The 18,728-nt window shown below is 40.6% G+C and overlaps 1 protein-coding gene across 8 annotated transcripts in view; it reads right to left on the bottom strand.

Annotated features, from left to right (window-relative positions):
* The window catches only part of ACOX1 (acyl-CoA oxidase 1), a 22,515-nt gene extending 6,563 nt beyond the window's left edge, over window positions 1-15,952 (bottom strand). Inside the window, exons 1-5 of one of the 8 annotated variants that reach the window (XM_023729234.1) lie at window positions 15,522-15,642; window positions 15,107-15,266; window positions 9,853-10,013; window positions 2,509-2,669; window positions 226-333 (exon numbers count right to left, since the gene is read on the bottom strand). In XM_023729234.1, the coding sequence (XP_023585002.1) occupies window positions 226-333; window positions 2,509-2,669; window positions 9,853-9,917 (334 nt within the window). In that variant the 5' untranslated portion in view covers window positions 9,918-10,013; window positions 15,107-15,266; window positions 15,522-15,642. Of the gene's footprint in view, window positions 1-225; window positions 334-2,508; window positions 2,670-9,852; window positions 12,551-15,106; window positions 15,267-15,521 lie in introns of those variants that run through there. The other 7 variants (XM_023729237.1, XM_023729232.1, XM_004374140.2 and 4 more) reach the window with 7 other exon arrangements.
* Between the last annotated feature and the right edge of the window lie 2,776 nt (window positions 15,953-18,728).

Below are 18,728 nucleotides of genomic sequence, written 5' to 3'. Positions count from 1 at the left end.
TATTCTCACTTAAGATGAAGGCTTACAGAACAAAATAGTTTCTCATTTAACAGTTACTACACATGTTGCCCTATGACAACGGTTAACAATCTCACAACACATCAACAATATCCTTACTCAACCTTGGGTTCCCTATCAACAGCTTCCTTGTCCCCTTCTGCCTTCTGGCCCTTGAGAATTGCCCTATCTTCATAACATCCAATAAATGCTGGAAAATTCACTTACGTCCACCAGGCCACCATTTAATTGAGGTTACGGTGGGACTGTTGAGAATGAACTCTTGGGTTTCGGGGTCATAAGTGGCTGTGGTTTCCAAGCCTCGAAGATGAGTCCCTAAGGAAATAAATTACACTTACTTTAGGTAGAATACGGGGAAAAAGTGGTACAAGGTAAAATTTCTTGCCAAGTCCTTTAAGCTCTAGGCTCTCAAAGACAACACAATGTAACAACAAGAACATCTGCAGATGAGCTAGAAAAGGCTGATAACCAAGATACTTAATTCCTTATACTTAAATCAGATAGCTTCCCATTAAGCCGAAAATACAAATGTCAAGCACGTTCTGTTTCTGTACTTGATTTAGCTCACTTTTACAGCACTGGATTTGTAACATTTACTTAGATCAACCAAAAGAAAGTCTAAAGGCAGCTCAGAATCTTATTTTCCTAAGATCACAGTACATGAACTTAACAGGGAAGTTAACTGCCCTTTTTAAATCCATCTGTTAAGTTGCAAGTATGCCATCTTCAACCCATAGGAACTGTATTTAAACCACACCAACTCAATATTCTGGAATTCCGTACGACAGTGAAGAATTAGAGAATGTGTGACAAGAAGAAACTCTAGCTAAAGTTCTAGTAAATTGAGTATTTATTTCAGAATAACTGCTAGAATTAAAAATAAGAGCTTTAAAAGGTATAATCATTGCGGGGAAAAACACCTAGAACAGTGCTCTTCCGGATTCCTAAAGGCCCGATCATAAGGCATGAGATCACCCTGCAGATTTCCAATGCCAGGCCTTAATGTAGCCTTAGCTGGTTCCCCAGTGTAACTAGGAAGAGCTCCCAGTTTCCTATCCTTACTGGAGATGGACAGGGATTTGTGTTTTAAACCCTGATACAAATATACCACAATTCTTTGAAAAGAGTTACAGAAAAACCTAGTTGGCACTCTCCCTAATAATAATATACTGAAGCACATACTTAGAACCTTTCATCAAACTGCTTCGATAATGCTGGCCCTCACTAAACCCTTACACACTGACACATTTAGAAACTTCCAAGTTGAACAACAGAAATGGCCAGCTTGTGTGTGATTCACAACTTTCCCTGAGTGAGAGTCAAAGAACCAGACACTTTCACCAAAGAAGCCTTTTTTTTACAGGAAAAAAAAGGGAACGTATTAAATGGAACAGATAGTGACAAAATGTTTTCAAACGCATAACTGAAGCAGATAATTTCCCACTCTGAGTCTTGTGAAAGTCCTGTGAGATACGACCCAGCACCCAAGCCTAGAGCCGAACTAGCTATAAAATTAAGAAAATGCAGCTCTACAGAAATAAAGAGCAAGTAGCAAATACATACTAGCAGAGTTTTTCTGAAACCTCAGAGCAGAAAGAGAGAAGCAAGAAACAAAAGAATGGCAAACACAGATAGCAATTCAGAGCTGATGACAGGAGAGACTGCCTCCAGCCTCATCGTGAAGGAAGGAATACGGCTTATCTTATTTTCCCTGACCTTTGGTCAAGCCACTGACAGAGCTTTATTGAATTTACTGAATTCAAGGTACAAATTAACTTCAAGGTACAAAATCTTACTCATTTTAGCCATATAAACGAATCACTTCCCTTGAGGAAGTCAGAGCACACACATACCGTTCCTGTGCATTTCTTCTAGAACTTGTAAAGTCCATAAAGGTTATCAGTAGCAAAGGTAGTCAGACAGAAACGAAGAAAACAAGAAAGGTTCAGATTCTATATTCACACCAATTCTATGCAACTTCAAAACCAAACTTGTTGCCACAGAGTCAATTCTGACTCATAGTGATCCTTTAGCACAGAGTAGAACTGCCCCATAGGGTTTCCAAGGTTGTAATCTTTACGGAAGCAGACTGCCACATCTTTCTCCTGTGCAGCGGCTGGTGGGTTTGAACCACCGACCTTCTGGTTAGCAGTTGAGCACTTTAACCACCAGGGCTCCTAATCACAAATTCAGTGAGCTTGAAAAAACACTTGGCAGATAATGCCTAACTTGCAATCCTTGACCTTCTGAATAGGAATCCTGAGAAACTAACAAGCATATTTGTGTGATCACACGACCTTTCATTTCCACTGATCAGAGTAATATCTATGCCAAGACTTGTACGTGTGAACCACCTGGACTCTGCAGAAAGGTCTCATTTAAACGGACAATGTCTGTTGAGATGCCATCGCAGGCATCTGTGGGCACTCCATACACACTAAGCTCACAGGGGCCCCGCCCAGCCCAGAAGGTAGACTGAAGGCACCATACCATGACCCATCTCTGTCTGGGCGTAAGTGCCAATGATCTCCAAGTTCCAGGCAGGCATGAAGAACCGTTTCTGCTGCTCCGCAGTTGCCTGGTGAAGCAAGGTGGGCAGGAACATGCCCAAATGAAGGTCCAGAGGCTCAGGCTGCCCACGGTGCACAAAGCTTCGAAGAAATACCAAGGGTGGGCATTTGAGAGAAGTCATCAGGTGTGAGAGAATCAGCAATTTGAACAGACAGAGTAAGGGAAGGAGGAAAAAAAAAAAAAACCTCTTTAAGTATGAATCAGTTGTGTGGATTTTAGCAGGATGGGAGCACTGCCTTTTTCTGCATTACTTCATACATCTTGGCAATTTCCATCTTTCTTAAGTTGGCTAGGAGTATTTTCTTGTGTTACTCATTTCTAAAATAATCTTGGCAGTGAATGGCTACTGATCCCAAAACCTGTGCAGTACAAAACCACGTGCGCAAGACAGAGGATCACAGTTCAACAATTAAATCAAAGGCAATAAACAATTTGGAAAAGTTGTACGGCATGCAGAATTTAAGTTGTACAGTGACTGACTCTGATTAGGAGGTGAGACAGGAGAACACAGTGGTTCTCTTAGAATGATAATATGTATGATCCCCCAGAATAATATTTTTCCTATATGCCATTTCAATAATGCTTCTAGGCCAGCATATTTTCTGTTTCTCCACAAAAGATTCAGCATAGATCCACTATCCTCATTTAACTCTGATCATTTCAGATTCACGATGTCAAATATTCACCCACCATCTACGGAAACAATACAAAAACTGACAGTGCTCTTCACCCCAATTGTATTTCAGATATAAAAAAAGATTTTTAGTGAAGGCTATCATAATTACAAGTACAGATTCATGCATAGCAAGCTCTCCATCACAATTACATGGGAATTATCACTAATGATAAGGAACATCTTGATTTCAGTCCATTTTAAATCCACTTTATGAGAAGGTCATTATTTTCCATTAAAATTTACAGATGCCTTAGACTTCTGTATGGATTTATTTCTAAGAATAGGAAATAGTTTCATAAGCTTTTGTATTTTTCCACATTACTGACATTCTGTTTAAGCTCTAAATTAACCCACTTCATACTGCTCTTATTATTCTTTTCAATGTCTTAGAAATAAATCTGACCAACATTTCAGTTTCAAAATTTCTCTAACAGTTTGTTCCATACAAGGTAAGGTAAGAAGAAAAACAAAAAAAAAAACCAGGATATACCATACTATTCAGGCCAGGACTGATCAACTACAGGTAGTCCCCAACTTACAACAGGATTCTGTTCCAACTACTCTGTTATAAGTTCTGACATCAGTCTAATACATATATACATACATATATATATACATATATATATATATTTTAGCTTTCATTAATATTGCCTTTTATTATCAGTATCTTTATGGATTTGATCTTTGAACATCTGCGAGTGAACATCTAAGATTAACATCAGCAAATCATGTGCTGCAACATTGTATGTAGTACATATTACTAACAACAAGATGTACAGAAAAATTTTTTTAAAAAAAACACAGACGGTCATAAGCGCTGTTTGTTGTAACCCAAATAGGTTGTAAGTCAGGGATTACCTGTATTTCTTCCAATCAAGTGGCTGTGCTTTAAGCTAACCAATCACATAAAATTTAAAGGATGTTGATTGACTCCCTCATTTACAGAGAGGAAATTAAGGGTGAGATAGGTTAAGTGCCTTGTTCAGGTCAAAAAGACAGTGGCAAAACAAGGACAGGCACCTCATCGCCTCATCACAGTGGCCTCCACCTGGAAATTGTATCGTACAAATGCAACATGGGCTGTGGACTCTGATGAGGACGCTAAAAAGACTGGCTCAAACCAGAGCTGTCCTTGAAGAGTCCACTGTGGAAATCCCCTCAGGTGTTAGCACAGGTGAAAACTGGGGGAAGAGCACACGGGCCTTTCTACTGTTTTTCTAACTTCTGAAGAATCGCTGTTGTTGGGTGCATCGAGTCGACTGTCAACTGACAGCAACCCCGTAAGAATCTATAATCATTTCAAAATAAAAATTTACAACAGAAAGTAGAACTTCCAGAAAAAAACGCATTCATGAGATGGGAGGGGCATCTTTCACTTGTCAACAGGAATCACAGCTGTGCCCCATTTTAAAGTAACAGTGTGTCTAGAAAAAAGATGAATGTGGCCCTAGGACCTGAGAGGAGAAAACTCTCTGAACTCGGCCTGAAAACCGTGGCCTGGAACCAGCCCCTTTTAGCACTGCAACGCTATTTTGAATTACTAGAAATCTGCGCAATTCCTGGTAAAGAAAAGGTCATTACAAAACACATCAAACTCATGGAAGGGGTTTCTATCAACGCACTGTATTATGAAATAATAATAGTGAATACTAAGGGTTACCACAAAATACATGTAGGGCGGGGGGTAAAACAGAGTCTGTTCTGAGACTGGAGAACGTTTTCAGGAGAAAAATCTCTCTTGTAACTAGATAAGGATTATTTAGAAGTGGATGAAATTTATGGATGTTACATGGAAAAAGTGATCTGGATAGTTTCTTTAACTTAAATCAAGTGTGTGTTGTTAAAAGTTAGTTATGCATGATAAATATATTATTTAAAAAGCATTTTAAAAATCACAAAGCATCAACATTATACAAGAAGCACTAGAGTCAGTTTTTTAAAATCATATCACCAAAAGGCACTGTAGTGCCCTCTTCCACATGATACTGGGATGGGAAGGCTTGTGGCCATTACTGAGGAGAAAACGATTAGGTTAATAATATATGAGAAAGGAAGAACTAAAAACAGCACCTCTGTGGACAGCATGATTATAAACCTAAGACATCAGCAACAAGAGCAGAAAACCAGCAATAGTAAGCGAATGTAGAAAAGCTGAAGGCTATAAAGGGAAAAAAATCAACAGCATTCTTATCTGTTAGTATCATGCAAGTGGAAACCCCAGTAAAAAGACAATTTACAAAAAAACCCAAAATAGTCAAAATTTGAGAAGTAACTTAGCTCAAGATAAAGATATTAAAGGTTTATTGAAGAAAAAATATAAGTACCTAATAGAATGGATAAAAGAAGGTGTGAATAATTGGGAAGAAATACCTAATTCCTGGCTGAGAGCACTAAATATACTGATGATAACACTTCCCAAGAAAATATATCGATTTTATATATTATTATTTTAAAATTCCTAAAGAACAGTTTTTCCAACTTGACAAACTGAGATTGGAATTCATCTAGAAGACCAAGTAGGCAAAAATATGAGACACATATGTATTTAAATGTAGGCTTGGCCTATCAGATTTTAAAATATTTTACAAAGCAACAACGAACCAGTTTACAGTGTTAGGAGAAAAACAAAGAAAGAAACAAACAAATCAGTGTAACACATTTAAGGTTCTAGAAATAAATTTAAACTATTATAAAAACTCTTGAGACAAACCAGAAAGCACATAACAATGGGAAACGAGCCACTAGTTCATAAATGCTAGAAACCTGGAAAACAACATGGGAGTCACTCCTGACTCCATATCACACACAATTCTAAGCATTAAACATAAAGCAAACAAAGACACTGGAAAAAAACAGAAGATAATTATCCAAGCTCTGGGAGAAATGAAATTTATACTTACTTAAGAGACCAGAGGGATGTATTGAATACATAAGGCCAAATTTTAGCAAAACCCAAGGCGATAAAAAAAAAAAATTTAGGAGACAATCATATAAGCTCAATATGCAGATTGTATTTAATCAGCACTCAAAGGAGAAAAGCCCATTTTATACACAGGAAATGTAATATGTAATGTATAAAGTCCAGACTCACTGGAAATGGAAAATTAAAACTTTAACTCTTATATAAAGTAGCAAAAAAAAATAAAAGTAACCACTTTGATGGGGCTATGGAGACACTGGTACACTAATAACTTGCTAAATATAAACTGGTTCTGTGCTTCAGGAAAAGTCTCAAACCATGTAACAAAAGCTGTAGATGCCGCAATTCATTTCTGAGAATGAACTGGGGTTATCCAAACGTACAACCCCAAAGAACACAGTTCTTGCAAAGAAGTTGACAGGAGTATTATTAATAACAGTGGGAATGTTAGAATAGCCCAAATATCCAAGGGAGCAACTGCAACAGGGAAGAGAATCATTTGGGAAAGAGACCAGGAGACAAGCTAGCATCAGGAAATAGTCGTGAAGGAGCAGGAGAGAAAGACGAATGACTCAGAATCAAGTCCACTGCCTATCTTTCAAGTTTCAAAGGAAGAAGGAGGTACTTTATTTCATATTTGAGTATTAATGATGGGAATTTGCAAAGATAGTGCATCATCTTCAAAAACAATAACTCGGCATTATATGAGCCCTACTTTTCTAAATAACAATAATGATTTTTTAAAAAGTCAAGAAGAATCCCTATGATGTGGCCAGGATTCGAAATGATCAAATATCTGTGAAGACCAAACAGATTATCTGCCTTGTAACCTCAGAAATGTGTGGTCAGGATGATAAACGCTGGACTGCTGGGGACCAGCACAGCTGAAGGCTGTCCCTTCAACACTAGTATTCCAGGGAGGGGAGCCCTCTTCGGCCCAGGCCTTGCCCAGGTTCACAGACCCACAGACTAGGTGTGTACAGTGGGGATTTCTTCAAATGCCTACTCAGATGGGTGTGCATTTAGATGAAGGAAGAGATAAAACTGGGTAACCAAGACTTTGTGCAGATGACTGGATTTTAAGATTCTTAAGGAACCTGGAAGGAGCCTGAGCAATTCTGAGTCCTTGCACTTCTCAGCAGCTACCCAGAGGTGAAAGAACCCCAAGCAGCAAGCATGGATAATTCTGCGAGAATACTTTACATAGTAATCATTGTTGGTCAATCACGTCAGAATCTTTAACTTTCCAGTCTCAGAACTTGAACAATCAGATCTTCATTCTATACAAGCTTCTCTATTACCAATCTCCTTGATGTTGAAGGACATTTTATGAATTCTATATAAAGCTCTACTGTCACGTGATGCAAATTGACAACAAATTAACCAACAAATAGTCAACAAAGCACAACGCACTTCGATATGAATTAACACCATTCCAACAAGGAATAAGACCTATCACTACAACTCTGTTCTCCAAAATAAATAATTACAGCGATTCAGACCAAACTGGTTCAAATACCAGAAAATATCCTAAAACTAGAAGTAATCATGGAAAGAAAATGCCAACATGCAAACTTGCCTAGAGCAACACAGGATCTGTCTTAGTTATCTAGTGCTGCTTAACAGAAATATCACAAGTGGATGGCTTTAACAAACAGAAATGTATTCTCTCCAGTTTAGGAGGGTAGAAGTTCAAATTCAGGGCACCAGCTCTAAGGGAAGGCTTTCTCTCTCTGTTGGCTCTAGAGGAAGGTCCTTGTCTCTTTTCAACATCTGTGGGCCTGGTGTTCCTTGGAGATCTCCACGTGTCTTGCTATCAATCTTCCCCTGGGTCTAGGAGGTTCTTAGCACAGGGATCCCAGGTCCAAAGGATGCACTCTGCTCCCAGTTCCTCTTTCTTGGTGGTAGTGAGCTCCCTCCTCTCTCTGCTCACTTCTCTCTCCTTTCATCTCTTGTAAGAGAAAGGTATGACTCAAGCAAGGGTGTAAAGTGATTAAGTGGGTGGCTTGAGACACACCTTCTCGTAAGGCTCAAGATACACCCCACACTGATCCTGCCTCATTAACATTCAGAGGTTAGGATTTATAACACATCACAAAACGGACGATAATTACATCAGATCACAAAAAATGGAGGACAATCACACAATTCTGGGAATCGTGGTCTAGCCAAGTTGACACATATTTCTGGGGAGCACCATTCAATCAATGACAGGTTCTTAGTTTAATTTCTGAACTTCTCAAACCAGTAAAGTTCAAGTCCTCATTTCCTTCTCTCTACCTTCAAAATTTAGGGCAAATATATATCTGCAACTGCACTTTATAAATACAGGCAGCAGAATCAGACCAATAAGAGATATACATAACAGACCCACTAGGCTCAGACTATTTCACACCTTACACCTACTATGAATCACAACTATTAGTCAAATCAATTCTACGATAAGGAATACTAATATGAAAAAGAACTCTACACCACAAAGCTATCTCAAAAACACACATACACACACGCACAAATACACAGTGCAAGACAAGAGGACAGTATGTATGAGTGTCATCCTCCTGCCTTAGGAAATCTGAAACCATTGTTCAGGCTTATTATTTCAGTATGGGCCATCCTGAAGATAATGTCTGGACTGTTTAGCAGGGTGATGGTAACATCACAACATGAACACAAACTACAGTTCCCCCATAGCTTATGATAAATAACATTTTCCTTAAAGCAATTCCTAAACCAGAAAGCACCAAATGGAACACAAATGACACTTTCTTGCTATTAACGGCACCTCTCCCTTTTCTTTCCCTTTCTTTACCCCTTTGTTGCGATAATTAGAAATGAAGCTGGGTAGCTCAACTTCTAGACACTCATACCTGCCAATGTCTACAAAAACAAACCTGTTTCACATCAAGACCAAAAGCAAAACTTTTTGAAAGTAGCCAGGCATTTAGGAACAATATAATCAAGAATTAGTGGCAATACAGAGGTCATGGACATGTAGTTAAAAAAAAAAAAAGTTGGCAACCAATGTCACAAAATAATCTGTTCATTGTTTAATGAGCAACTAATCTGCCCTGTAAACTTTCACCTAAAGCACACACACGCACACACACTCACACACGCACACACAAACCTGTATAAAGACTGCTGGCATCAGATGAAGAAACTCATGCAGTATTTTCCAGACTGCTTTACAAGCCTGCTAGTGGGCAATGACAGAAGACGGCACTTAACTGCTATAACCCTTTGCCCCCATTAAACCCACATCTGTTGACTGCATTTAAGCAGAGGGGCACCTTCCAGATACTGCTGAGGCATAAGCCCTTTCAGGAAGTTTCAAGTCTTCAGTAATTAGACACGCCAACACGATGGGGTGTTTTGCCACATTTTAAGCTTCTTTCCAAACTGCTCAGCAGTGATTAAAATGGGATAACAATAGTGTTGCAGTGATAAAAGGCTAGAAGAAATCAGACTGAAGGATGGTTACAGGCCACAGTCCTAGACCTGTTTATGGGGAAATGACCTACGAGAAAAGGAGCAGCTAAATTTAAGATTTAACAATTTAAAAATAAAACCCCAAATGTGTGGCAGAAAAAAAATCAAATGCCAAGTGTCACTGTTATCTAAAATACTGAGGTGGGTCCCCCACTGACCCTGAAGGTGGACTAACCGTGGCCCATTTCCGTCTGGGCGTAGGTGCCAATTATCTGGAGTCCTTTGGATGAAAGCAGCCATTTCTCTTGCTGAGCAGTGGTGCCCTGATTCAGCAAGGTGGGAATAAACATGGAGTAATTGACGCCCACAGGTTCCACAAAATTGCCCAAATGTAGTCTACAGGAGAGAAAAGAAAAGGATCTCAGCCTTACTCCAGAAACTGCACTCACCACCCCCTCGTGTCAAACAGCTTTGGCCTTCAGGACAAAGGTTAGGGAAAATCTAAACCCCTTTCTTTTGAAATTATATTTTACTACCTAAAGAGCCAACAGCAGAACCTGGAGACAACTCTTCCTCCCCTAGCCATTTCAGGGCCAGAATTCCTCTTTAAATTCTATACTTAATCCAGGAAGCATATGATACCCATGTTTTCACCTAAAAAGCCCTTTTGTTTGTTTTTGGTTTTGTTGGTGTTATTTGTTGACTTGACTGGTTGGACTTTTTGGAGCGTGCTTTTTTTTTGGCTTTACTTTTAGGTTTGGTTTTGAAGATCAAAAGGAACTCCACAAAACACTTATTTGTACAACTGTTAACAAAAGCTCTTAAGGAAGTACAATTTTAAACTCTTTTTCCCCAGATAACCTAACCAAACATCGAGGATGGTAAATACGTATTTGAAGGCAGAATCACAGATCTCTAAAGGTTATCAGTGTTTACACTGGCTAAGAGGGTTATGTGAACATTTTAAAAACTTATTCCCAATGGTCTGTGAGCATCATCACAAATTAAGAGAACCTCACATCACAATGAAATTCAGACCTCAACTATTTTCTCATTAAAACAGAATAATCTGTGAAACAGTCAAAATAAAAATTACACAGGCTAGAATGCTTTGGCTATTCTGCATTATAGGCTTTACAGGGGTCTATTTTATACATCAATGCAGCGTATATCCAAAGAGCTTAACGTACAAAATAAATATCTAACTGATCATCCTGACATCTCAGGGAAGAATAGGAAGTATGGCACTGCCAGCTTACCCTGTTCTGTACAACGAGCAGAGCACAAATTAAAGGGAGGAAGGGCAGGCTGCCAATCTACTTCTGGGGAGGCCCTGAAACCACCCACTGCCTAAAAGAAACAACAGTAAATACAACATAGCATCTTATTTTCCTATTCCTAAATAAATACTACTCAAATTATCCCATTTCCTTTTCTACCTTATACAAACCACAGCCCACTTGGAAAAAAAACAACTCTCTCCATATGTTCTTAGATAAAGATGTTTTTAATTAGCCAAAGTAAATTAATGTAATAATTATGGGTTCCACCAAAGAGAATGACTTCTGTGCCCTAAGTCATGTGTAAAAGTCAATAGAAGAGGCTCATTAGCATCAGTGAAAAATGTTTTCTCTGCTGCTGATGATGTTCAGGCATAGGTTTAGGATGGAAGATCACTTTTGGGGTATGCTAGGGACAGACTCATTCAAACATCAGAGGAATGACTGACTGGCCAACGCCTAAAATGCTTTTTAGCCCTGAGATTCAATTTCCTGGGTGGTGCAAATGGTTAACCACAAGGTTGGTGGTTCGAACCCACCCAGAGGCACCTTGGAAGAAAGGCGCCCTGGCCATCTGCTTCCAAAAGGTCACAGCCTTGAAAACCCTATGGAGTGCGGTTCTACTCTACACACACAGGGTCACCATGACCTGGAATTGACTCAATGGCAATGGGTTTGGTTTGGGTTTAATATAAAAAAGATCATTTAAGCTGAATGGAGGGAAACAGGAGAAAGGAAGAGTATAAGGAAAAGAGGTGAATTAATTAGTTTCCAAGTAATTCAGATTAGCAGCAGCTTAGTACCCTAGTATGGAAGTAACGCACTTCATCAAATGCACCATGCCTCGGTGCAGTGGGAGCCAAGAGCCTGAGGAGGAGGTGGATACGCGTACAAATCATCCCCTCAAAGGCAAGAATAACAAACAGGCATCCCCTAGCAAACATGTCTTACTAAACCAGCAAATACTTACACTTTTCCTATTTCCTTTCATAAGTTTATAAAAGGGAAATGAATATAGAAAAGTTTCTGAGAAATGAAGGCAGAAATTTAAGTGCTAAAAATGGTGGAAATCTAAGACACTCATTCTCATGAGGGAACTGAGAAGGCTGAATAACTCAGCAAGGTATTCTGAGGTTTACAAAATCATGGTGTTAACACAAAAAGATTTCTAGAAAACTGAGAGCGAAAATGTGACACAAAATAAAGACTGTCAAATATCTGTGTTTTTAACATACTGAGGTTTTGAGGCCACGGGCAAATCCAAGACCAAAATCTGAGAGCTAGTTTTTAACTATGTTTAATCCCTCCTGGAGACACTTTTCAAAGAAACAATTAAAAAAAAAAAGAAAATGTCTCTTGATGGAAAAAACACATAATATCACCTATTCAATTTTTTTTTTTTTTAAAGCAGCAGCTTTTAAAAACCTAAAAAGGATAACAAAAACCATGACTGATTCTCATTAGGATTTTAAATCACTCTTAAGAACATTCTAGCTTTCTTTTCATAACAAACAGTAGAGTTAATGACAAACAATACAGTCATGATTTAGGAAATAATATTGGAGTTATTATTCCCTCTCCATGAGCATAGAGAATGTGACCCAGCTGGAGCTGGGCTCACAAGGACTCACAAGGACACATCAACTGGGCCCTGAGGTATAAAGACAATAGCTAAGATAATCTTGGAAAATATCTTTTAGGGAAACTTTCACAGCAAGCTGATCAAACAGAACACAAAAGACTTTCCACTCTTATCTTTTTCTATTAGCATTTAGTGAATAGAAATTTGTTGGACCAATGAAGACCCTCCTGGCTCTCGTTACTGAAACCTGTACCAGTAATTGTTAAAGACAATTCAAAAGGTAGGATCACAGTTTGTAGCCAATCTGAAAAGGTTAAGCTTTCAATGGCTTTGCCCATTTGTAATGTTAATATATACCGATGACTCTGTAATGGTTTTTTGTACTCAGGCAGACATGGCTGTGGCAACATGCTTGTCTGTTTCCCATTCCTGCCTATTCTGTGATATTCTTTGGACTTGGACAGGCATGGCTGTGGCAGCATACTTGTCCGTTTTCCCACTTTTGTCTATTCTGTAATGGTCTTTGGACTCGGGCAGACATGGCTTGGCAGCATGCTTGTCCGTTTTCCCACTCTTGCCTATTCTGTGATATTCTTTGGACTTGGACAGACATGGCTGTGGCAGCATACTTGTCCGTTTTCCCACTTTTGTCTGTTCCGTGATATTTCCTTGGACTCGGGCAGACATGGCTATGGCAGCATGGCTGTCCGCTTCCCACTTCTGCCCTTCTGCTGAATAAAACTTTCTCTTTGCTTTACTAGACTTTGTGATGTTTTTCCCCTACAACAGTTAAAAGATAAAATTTACACAAAAGGAGAAGATTAAGAAAACTACTTTAATGATCCCCAAACACGCGGTCTGTTTTCTCAAGGACTGCAGGACACAGTTCTTTATACTCAAGTTGAAAATCTCAAAGTATTTCACTAATATTGGGTCAATTTTAAAGTGTTCCTATAAATTTTATTTTGTGATAGGCGAAATGGATGTAAGAGACACCAGTAAATGCCAAAAATCCTCAGAAAGGGAAATATTACTGTACCTTGCTTCTACCATCTTTTTAACTGCATTTTAGGATTTAAGAAATCCTAAAGCACCCCACAATTGATGGCGTATCACAGTCAATTGGCAACATTTTCTCTTTCTTAATAAAACATTGGTATGAGTTATAATCAATGGAAGTCTTACACTCCATGGCCTTCATTAATTGCCAACATTAATTTTCAAACCCCTTCTCCACCTAAATTGATCTCCCTGTCAAATCCTAGGGATTGGAAGGGTATCAAAGGGTGTGTTAAAGTTTGTACATTATTTCACACACACACACACACACACACACACACACACACAGACACAAGTGATACACAAAACAAACTGGCTGTATCCATTGATTTTCAACCCACAGAAAGGACTTTGTTCTACTTCACTGTGACATCATTGGAGTCTAGTTAACCACAGGTTATAAAGTCTTCTTCATAAACTCTAAAACAACACACTGTATCACCATTTAAAAAACAAATAAACCACTTCTTCAGTGTCATTTTCAGGAGGAACAAAATCGCACTATTTTTTAAAAAGTTTACAAAACCCAAATCAGGTAATTCAGAAATGCAATCTTCAAGGAGTTACCCTACCTCTGTATTCCCCCAGCCATGAGTTACAAACTTTAAAAAGAGCCTTTACAGGTTAGTGTGTACTCCGATTTGGGCTACCCCCAAAAGAAAGACATTGTATTTTGTCTTGACAATAATAACCAAGTCAAACCGAAAATAATTAAACACCAAATGTAACGGAGGCAGTAGTGTCAGGGAAAAAAATGGCTATTACTACATAAAAACAGAACGTGTAATAGGTGTCACTTTTCCTGGTCCTTTAATATATACCATTTGTATAATTTAATTTTTATTGATGAAAACACTGGAGTTCTTCTGAAATACAAAAACTTCAAAGACAAAATGCCCAGGAATAAATGAAAAATAAAAAGGATGCTATAAGCCTGTACTAAAATCGGTTAATAATGGTGTGTTTGTTTAGATTGAGGCAAAAAGTCCATATGTTATTTTTTATTAAAGAACAAATAAAAACCGGATGCTCTTAAAAAAAAAAAAAAAAGCACATACTATCTTCAGCACCAGGACTAAGGCATGTTTTTCTGAGGTCTCCTATGGACAGGAGTGCCCTTTGAACACTGCCACCAGATTCAACAATGCTAGGTTCTTAGAATACTTTATACTCATTCTGAGTTTTGACTAATGTTCTTCACCCACTCCCAGATTTTCCGTTATTTTAAATTCAAGATCTACACTATCAAATGAAAATAGAATCCGTTATTGCTCCAAAATGTTTAAATGTTTGGACTTACGTAAACAAACAAAGTCTCCCAAATTCAGCTTCTGAATTTAGCAGGCTTCCTTCTTACAAACAGTAAAGTCGTTTTGCATTAAGACCACTCAGCGTTGACACACTTGGGCCGAAAGGATTTTTTTTTGAGGGGGGTAAGACTTTTGAGAAGGAAAACTCAAGTATCTTCATTCATTATTAGCATTCTACAAACATGTCATCTTATTTTCCACACATATGGCTTTAAAGAGGCGTGAAAATATACACTTGTTCTACGCTACGATACCTACTTTTTAAACCACATGATTTCTTCAGGGTCTGCGATGGAAAACTCCCTCATCTTCTGCACCATGATGGCGCTCTTCCTGACAGCCACCTCGTAACGCTGGCTGCGAGTGAGGAAGTTCGGGTCCTCATGCTGGAAGTCGGGGTCTTTCAGAATTAAGTTCTCTGGAAGAGATTAAAGCACAAAAGAGGAAGTCAAATTCAGGGCTCCCTGATCAGAGGATGACTTCTCAGTCGCGGGCAGAGGTTTCCCTCTCCGGATGGGGTGATGTGCTCCCCCGCCCTCCGCCGCCCCCTCGAGGTGGGGGAGGGGGGTCTCAGCTCCCCCAAAGCTGGGCGAGGAGCTGGGGGCTGAACCCTACAGCACTCCCTGACTACGCATCGAGGGAGGGCCGGGCCGGCCGAGTCCGCTGCCCTCACCGATCTCTCGCCGGCGCCGGGTGTTTTCGGCGCTGCCGTCCAGGATGTTCGTGAGCAGCTCCGGGTTGAAGCTGGCGGCTTCCCGCTCCCTGCGCAGGTCGGGGTTCATGGCGACGGCCAGGGGAGCTGGCGCTGGCGGCGACGACTGGTATCTGGTATCCGCACCGCCAGCACTAGCCGGGCCCTAAGAGCAGCCCCGGGACGGCAGAGTCCCCGCCCCCGGCCGTCCCGGCCCGCCCCTTCTCCTTCACCGCCGGCCTCGGCGCGTCACCAGGCGAGGCAGAGGCGGTCCGCCGTCGGCGCCGTGACCCGCGGCCGGCCGCGGGGCAGGCGAATCCTCTGCTGTCGGCCAGGGGAGGCCTCCGAGCGGCCACCCGGGGAGGGGACCCCGGAACCGAGTCAAGAAATTGCCGGGTCCGGGGGTTGGGGGGAACAGGGAAGCGAGGTGCTCCGGGTATCCCGCCCCTGCCTCGTCACGTGACCCCGCGAGGCGAAAAGACAGAACGTGAGGACGCCGCTGCCAGCGACGCCTAGAACAGGTTGGCGAGATGACCGGAGAGGGGCGGGGCGAGGCTGGGAGGGCTGCGCCTGCGCTGTGGGACTCGCCCTCCTGGGCGTCTACGGGCAAAGGCCCACCCCCGGAAATGCGCTGCGAGGGGACACTCAAGGATTTGGGACTGGTGATCCTGTGGGCTTTGCGGAATTGCTTGGGAAGGTCGTGGAATTCTCCAAAACTCCTTTAGATTGGAGAAATAAGGGACGGGGACAAAGGCTCTGGGGGGACAGACTCCGGTTAACTTTTGTTAAGATAATGGCACTTTTGCTTCTAGAGGCATGGGCTCTGGGGACCTGGGTGTGGGATTGCGGGCGCCCACAGTTTATGGGATGGGCGTGGGTTTAGAATGTCACCGAGCTGGAAGTGTCCTTAAAGGTCTTGGAATCCAGACATTTTTGTTTGCTCTCTGGATTATCATTGTCGTCATCAAAGTAGTATAAGTCTATGTTTTAAAAAACCCAGTACAGGAGGATTTGTAGTGAAAAGCAGGAGTGCCTCGTCCTCAGAGGCAACTGCTTTTAACCAGTTGCTAAGTAATTGATAATGTGTTTATATGCTATTTGATTTGTTAGTTTTAATTATCTTTTGAGTTCATGCCACGATAATGAAGATACAACACACTACACCATCCCTTCCTTAGCCCGCCCTCATTTACCTTTGTAACTTTAATCAGTATACTAAATTCCCTGTTTTTTAAACGATATGCATAGTCCTCTATTTCGTTTGCATCAGTTTTTAGTAAACCCAGTGCAGGTATAGGGTGAGGTGAGTGAGGCATCCGCCTCAGGCTCAAAATTTAAGGGAGAGCCAAAAAAAAAAAAAAAAAAAACAACAACGACAAAATAATCAAGATAAATAGTATTTTAACGCAACATTTTACTCAACAAGGCACCTACTGATGCTGTCCATTTGCCAGGGCAGGACAGTCCCAGAAGAACGAAGAAATGCAAATGAAGGCAGAGGAACAGTAAAGTCATGTTAATGTAGGCAGTACGATGTGATTTCCGTTCTCCCTGTCTAGGCTGAGTGTAGGGATAGATGCTTTTGTTTTCACTTTCTTGATGAATCCATTCATCCATTCAGTAAAGACTTATTAAGCACTACAATGATGTAGACACTGCTAGGCACAGGGGACACAGGGGGATAAGGCAGAATCCCTGCCCTCATGGAGCTGATAGTCTAGTGGGAGACATAGACATTAAACAAGTAAATCACACTTGGTATTATTTATTAAAATGCTATGAAGAAAATCAGGTAAGGGAATGGAGTGACGGCATGGTGGACAAAGACATTTTAGATGGGGTAGACGGAATGGGTTGCTGACGAAGAGGTGTTTGAACAGGGACTTGGGTGTGAAAGAACCAATCGTGAAGGTCTAGGGGAAGACTGTTCAAGCCTGAGGAAAAGCAAGTGTACAGGTCTTCAGGTGAGGATGAACTAGAATGATGGGAAGCAAGGGCAGACCCCATGGTGTTGTGGGCCAATGTAAAGACATTGAGTTTTAATAGGTATAATTGGAAGCCTTTAATAGATTTTAAGCAGGGAAATACGTGATCTGATTTATAATTCTAAACATTTTATTATGAAAAATTTCAAGCATGTAAAAAGTAGAGGGAATAATGCAATGAGCCCCCATATAATCATCACCCAACTTCAACAATTATCAACTATACCTCCACCCACCCACCCACAACATTAATTTTAAGCAAATCCCATGTCACGCCATCCATGAATACTTTACTGTGTATCTTTAAAATATCTTTAACGTAACCAAAATACCATTACCACATCTGGAAATGTTAAAAAAAAATTTGTACTATCATCATAGAATTCAGTCAGTATTTGAATTTCCCCAATTGTTTCATGAAGAAGTTATTCTACAGTTGATTTTCTTCAAATCAGGGTCCAAACAAGGTCCACACATTACAGGTGGTTGATATGAATTTTTTTTTTTAATGCTTTAGGTGAAAGTTTACAGAGCAAATTGTTTCTCATTAAACAATTAATACACAAATTGTTTTGTGACATTGGTTGCCAACCCTGCGGTGTGTCAACATTCTCCCCTTCTCCACCCTGCGTTCCCTGTTTCCAATTGTCCAGCTTTCCTGTCACTTCCTGCCTTCTTGTCTTTGCTTTTGGGCTAGTGTGTCCATTTAGTCTCGTATTCACAATTGAACTATGAAGCACATTCCTCACGTGCCCTGTAGACCTGCCTAATCTTTGGCTGAGGGGTGAACCTCAGGAGTCACTTCTGTGCTGAGTTAAAAGGGTGTCTGGGGGCCATACTCTTGGGATTTCTCCAGTCTCTGCCAGACTAGCGAGTCTGGTCTTTTTTGTGTGTGTGTGAATTTTAATTTTTTCTACACTTTTCTCCTGCTCTGCCCAGGATCCTCTATTGTGATCCCTGTGAGAACAGTCAGTGGTGGTAGCCGGGCACCATCTAGTTGTTCTGGGCTCAGTCTGGTGGAGACTGTGGTAGTTGTGGTCCATTAGTCCTTTGGACTAATCTTTCCCCTATGTGTTTTGTTTTCTTCATTCGCCTTTGGTCTAGCCAGGATGGGTCCAGTAGATGTATCTTAGATGGCCGCTCACAGGCTTTTAAGACCCCAGACGCTACTCACCACAGTCGGATGTAGAACGTTTTCTTTATA

The sequence above is a fragment of the Trichechus manatus genome, unplaced genomic scaffold (genome assembly GCF_000243295.1).
Source record: "Trichechus manatus latirostris isolate Lorelei unplaced genomic scaffold, TriManLat1.0 scaffold00028, whole genome shotgun sequence".
Classification (NCBI taxonomy): Eukaryota; Metazoa; Chordata; class Mammalia; order Sirenia; family Trichechidae; genus Trichechus; species Trichechus manatus.
This window is presented reverse-complemented; position numbering and strand designations above follow the sequence as displayed.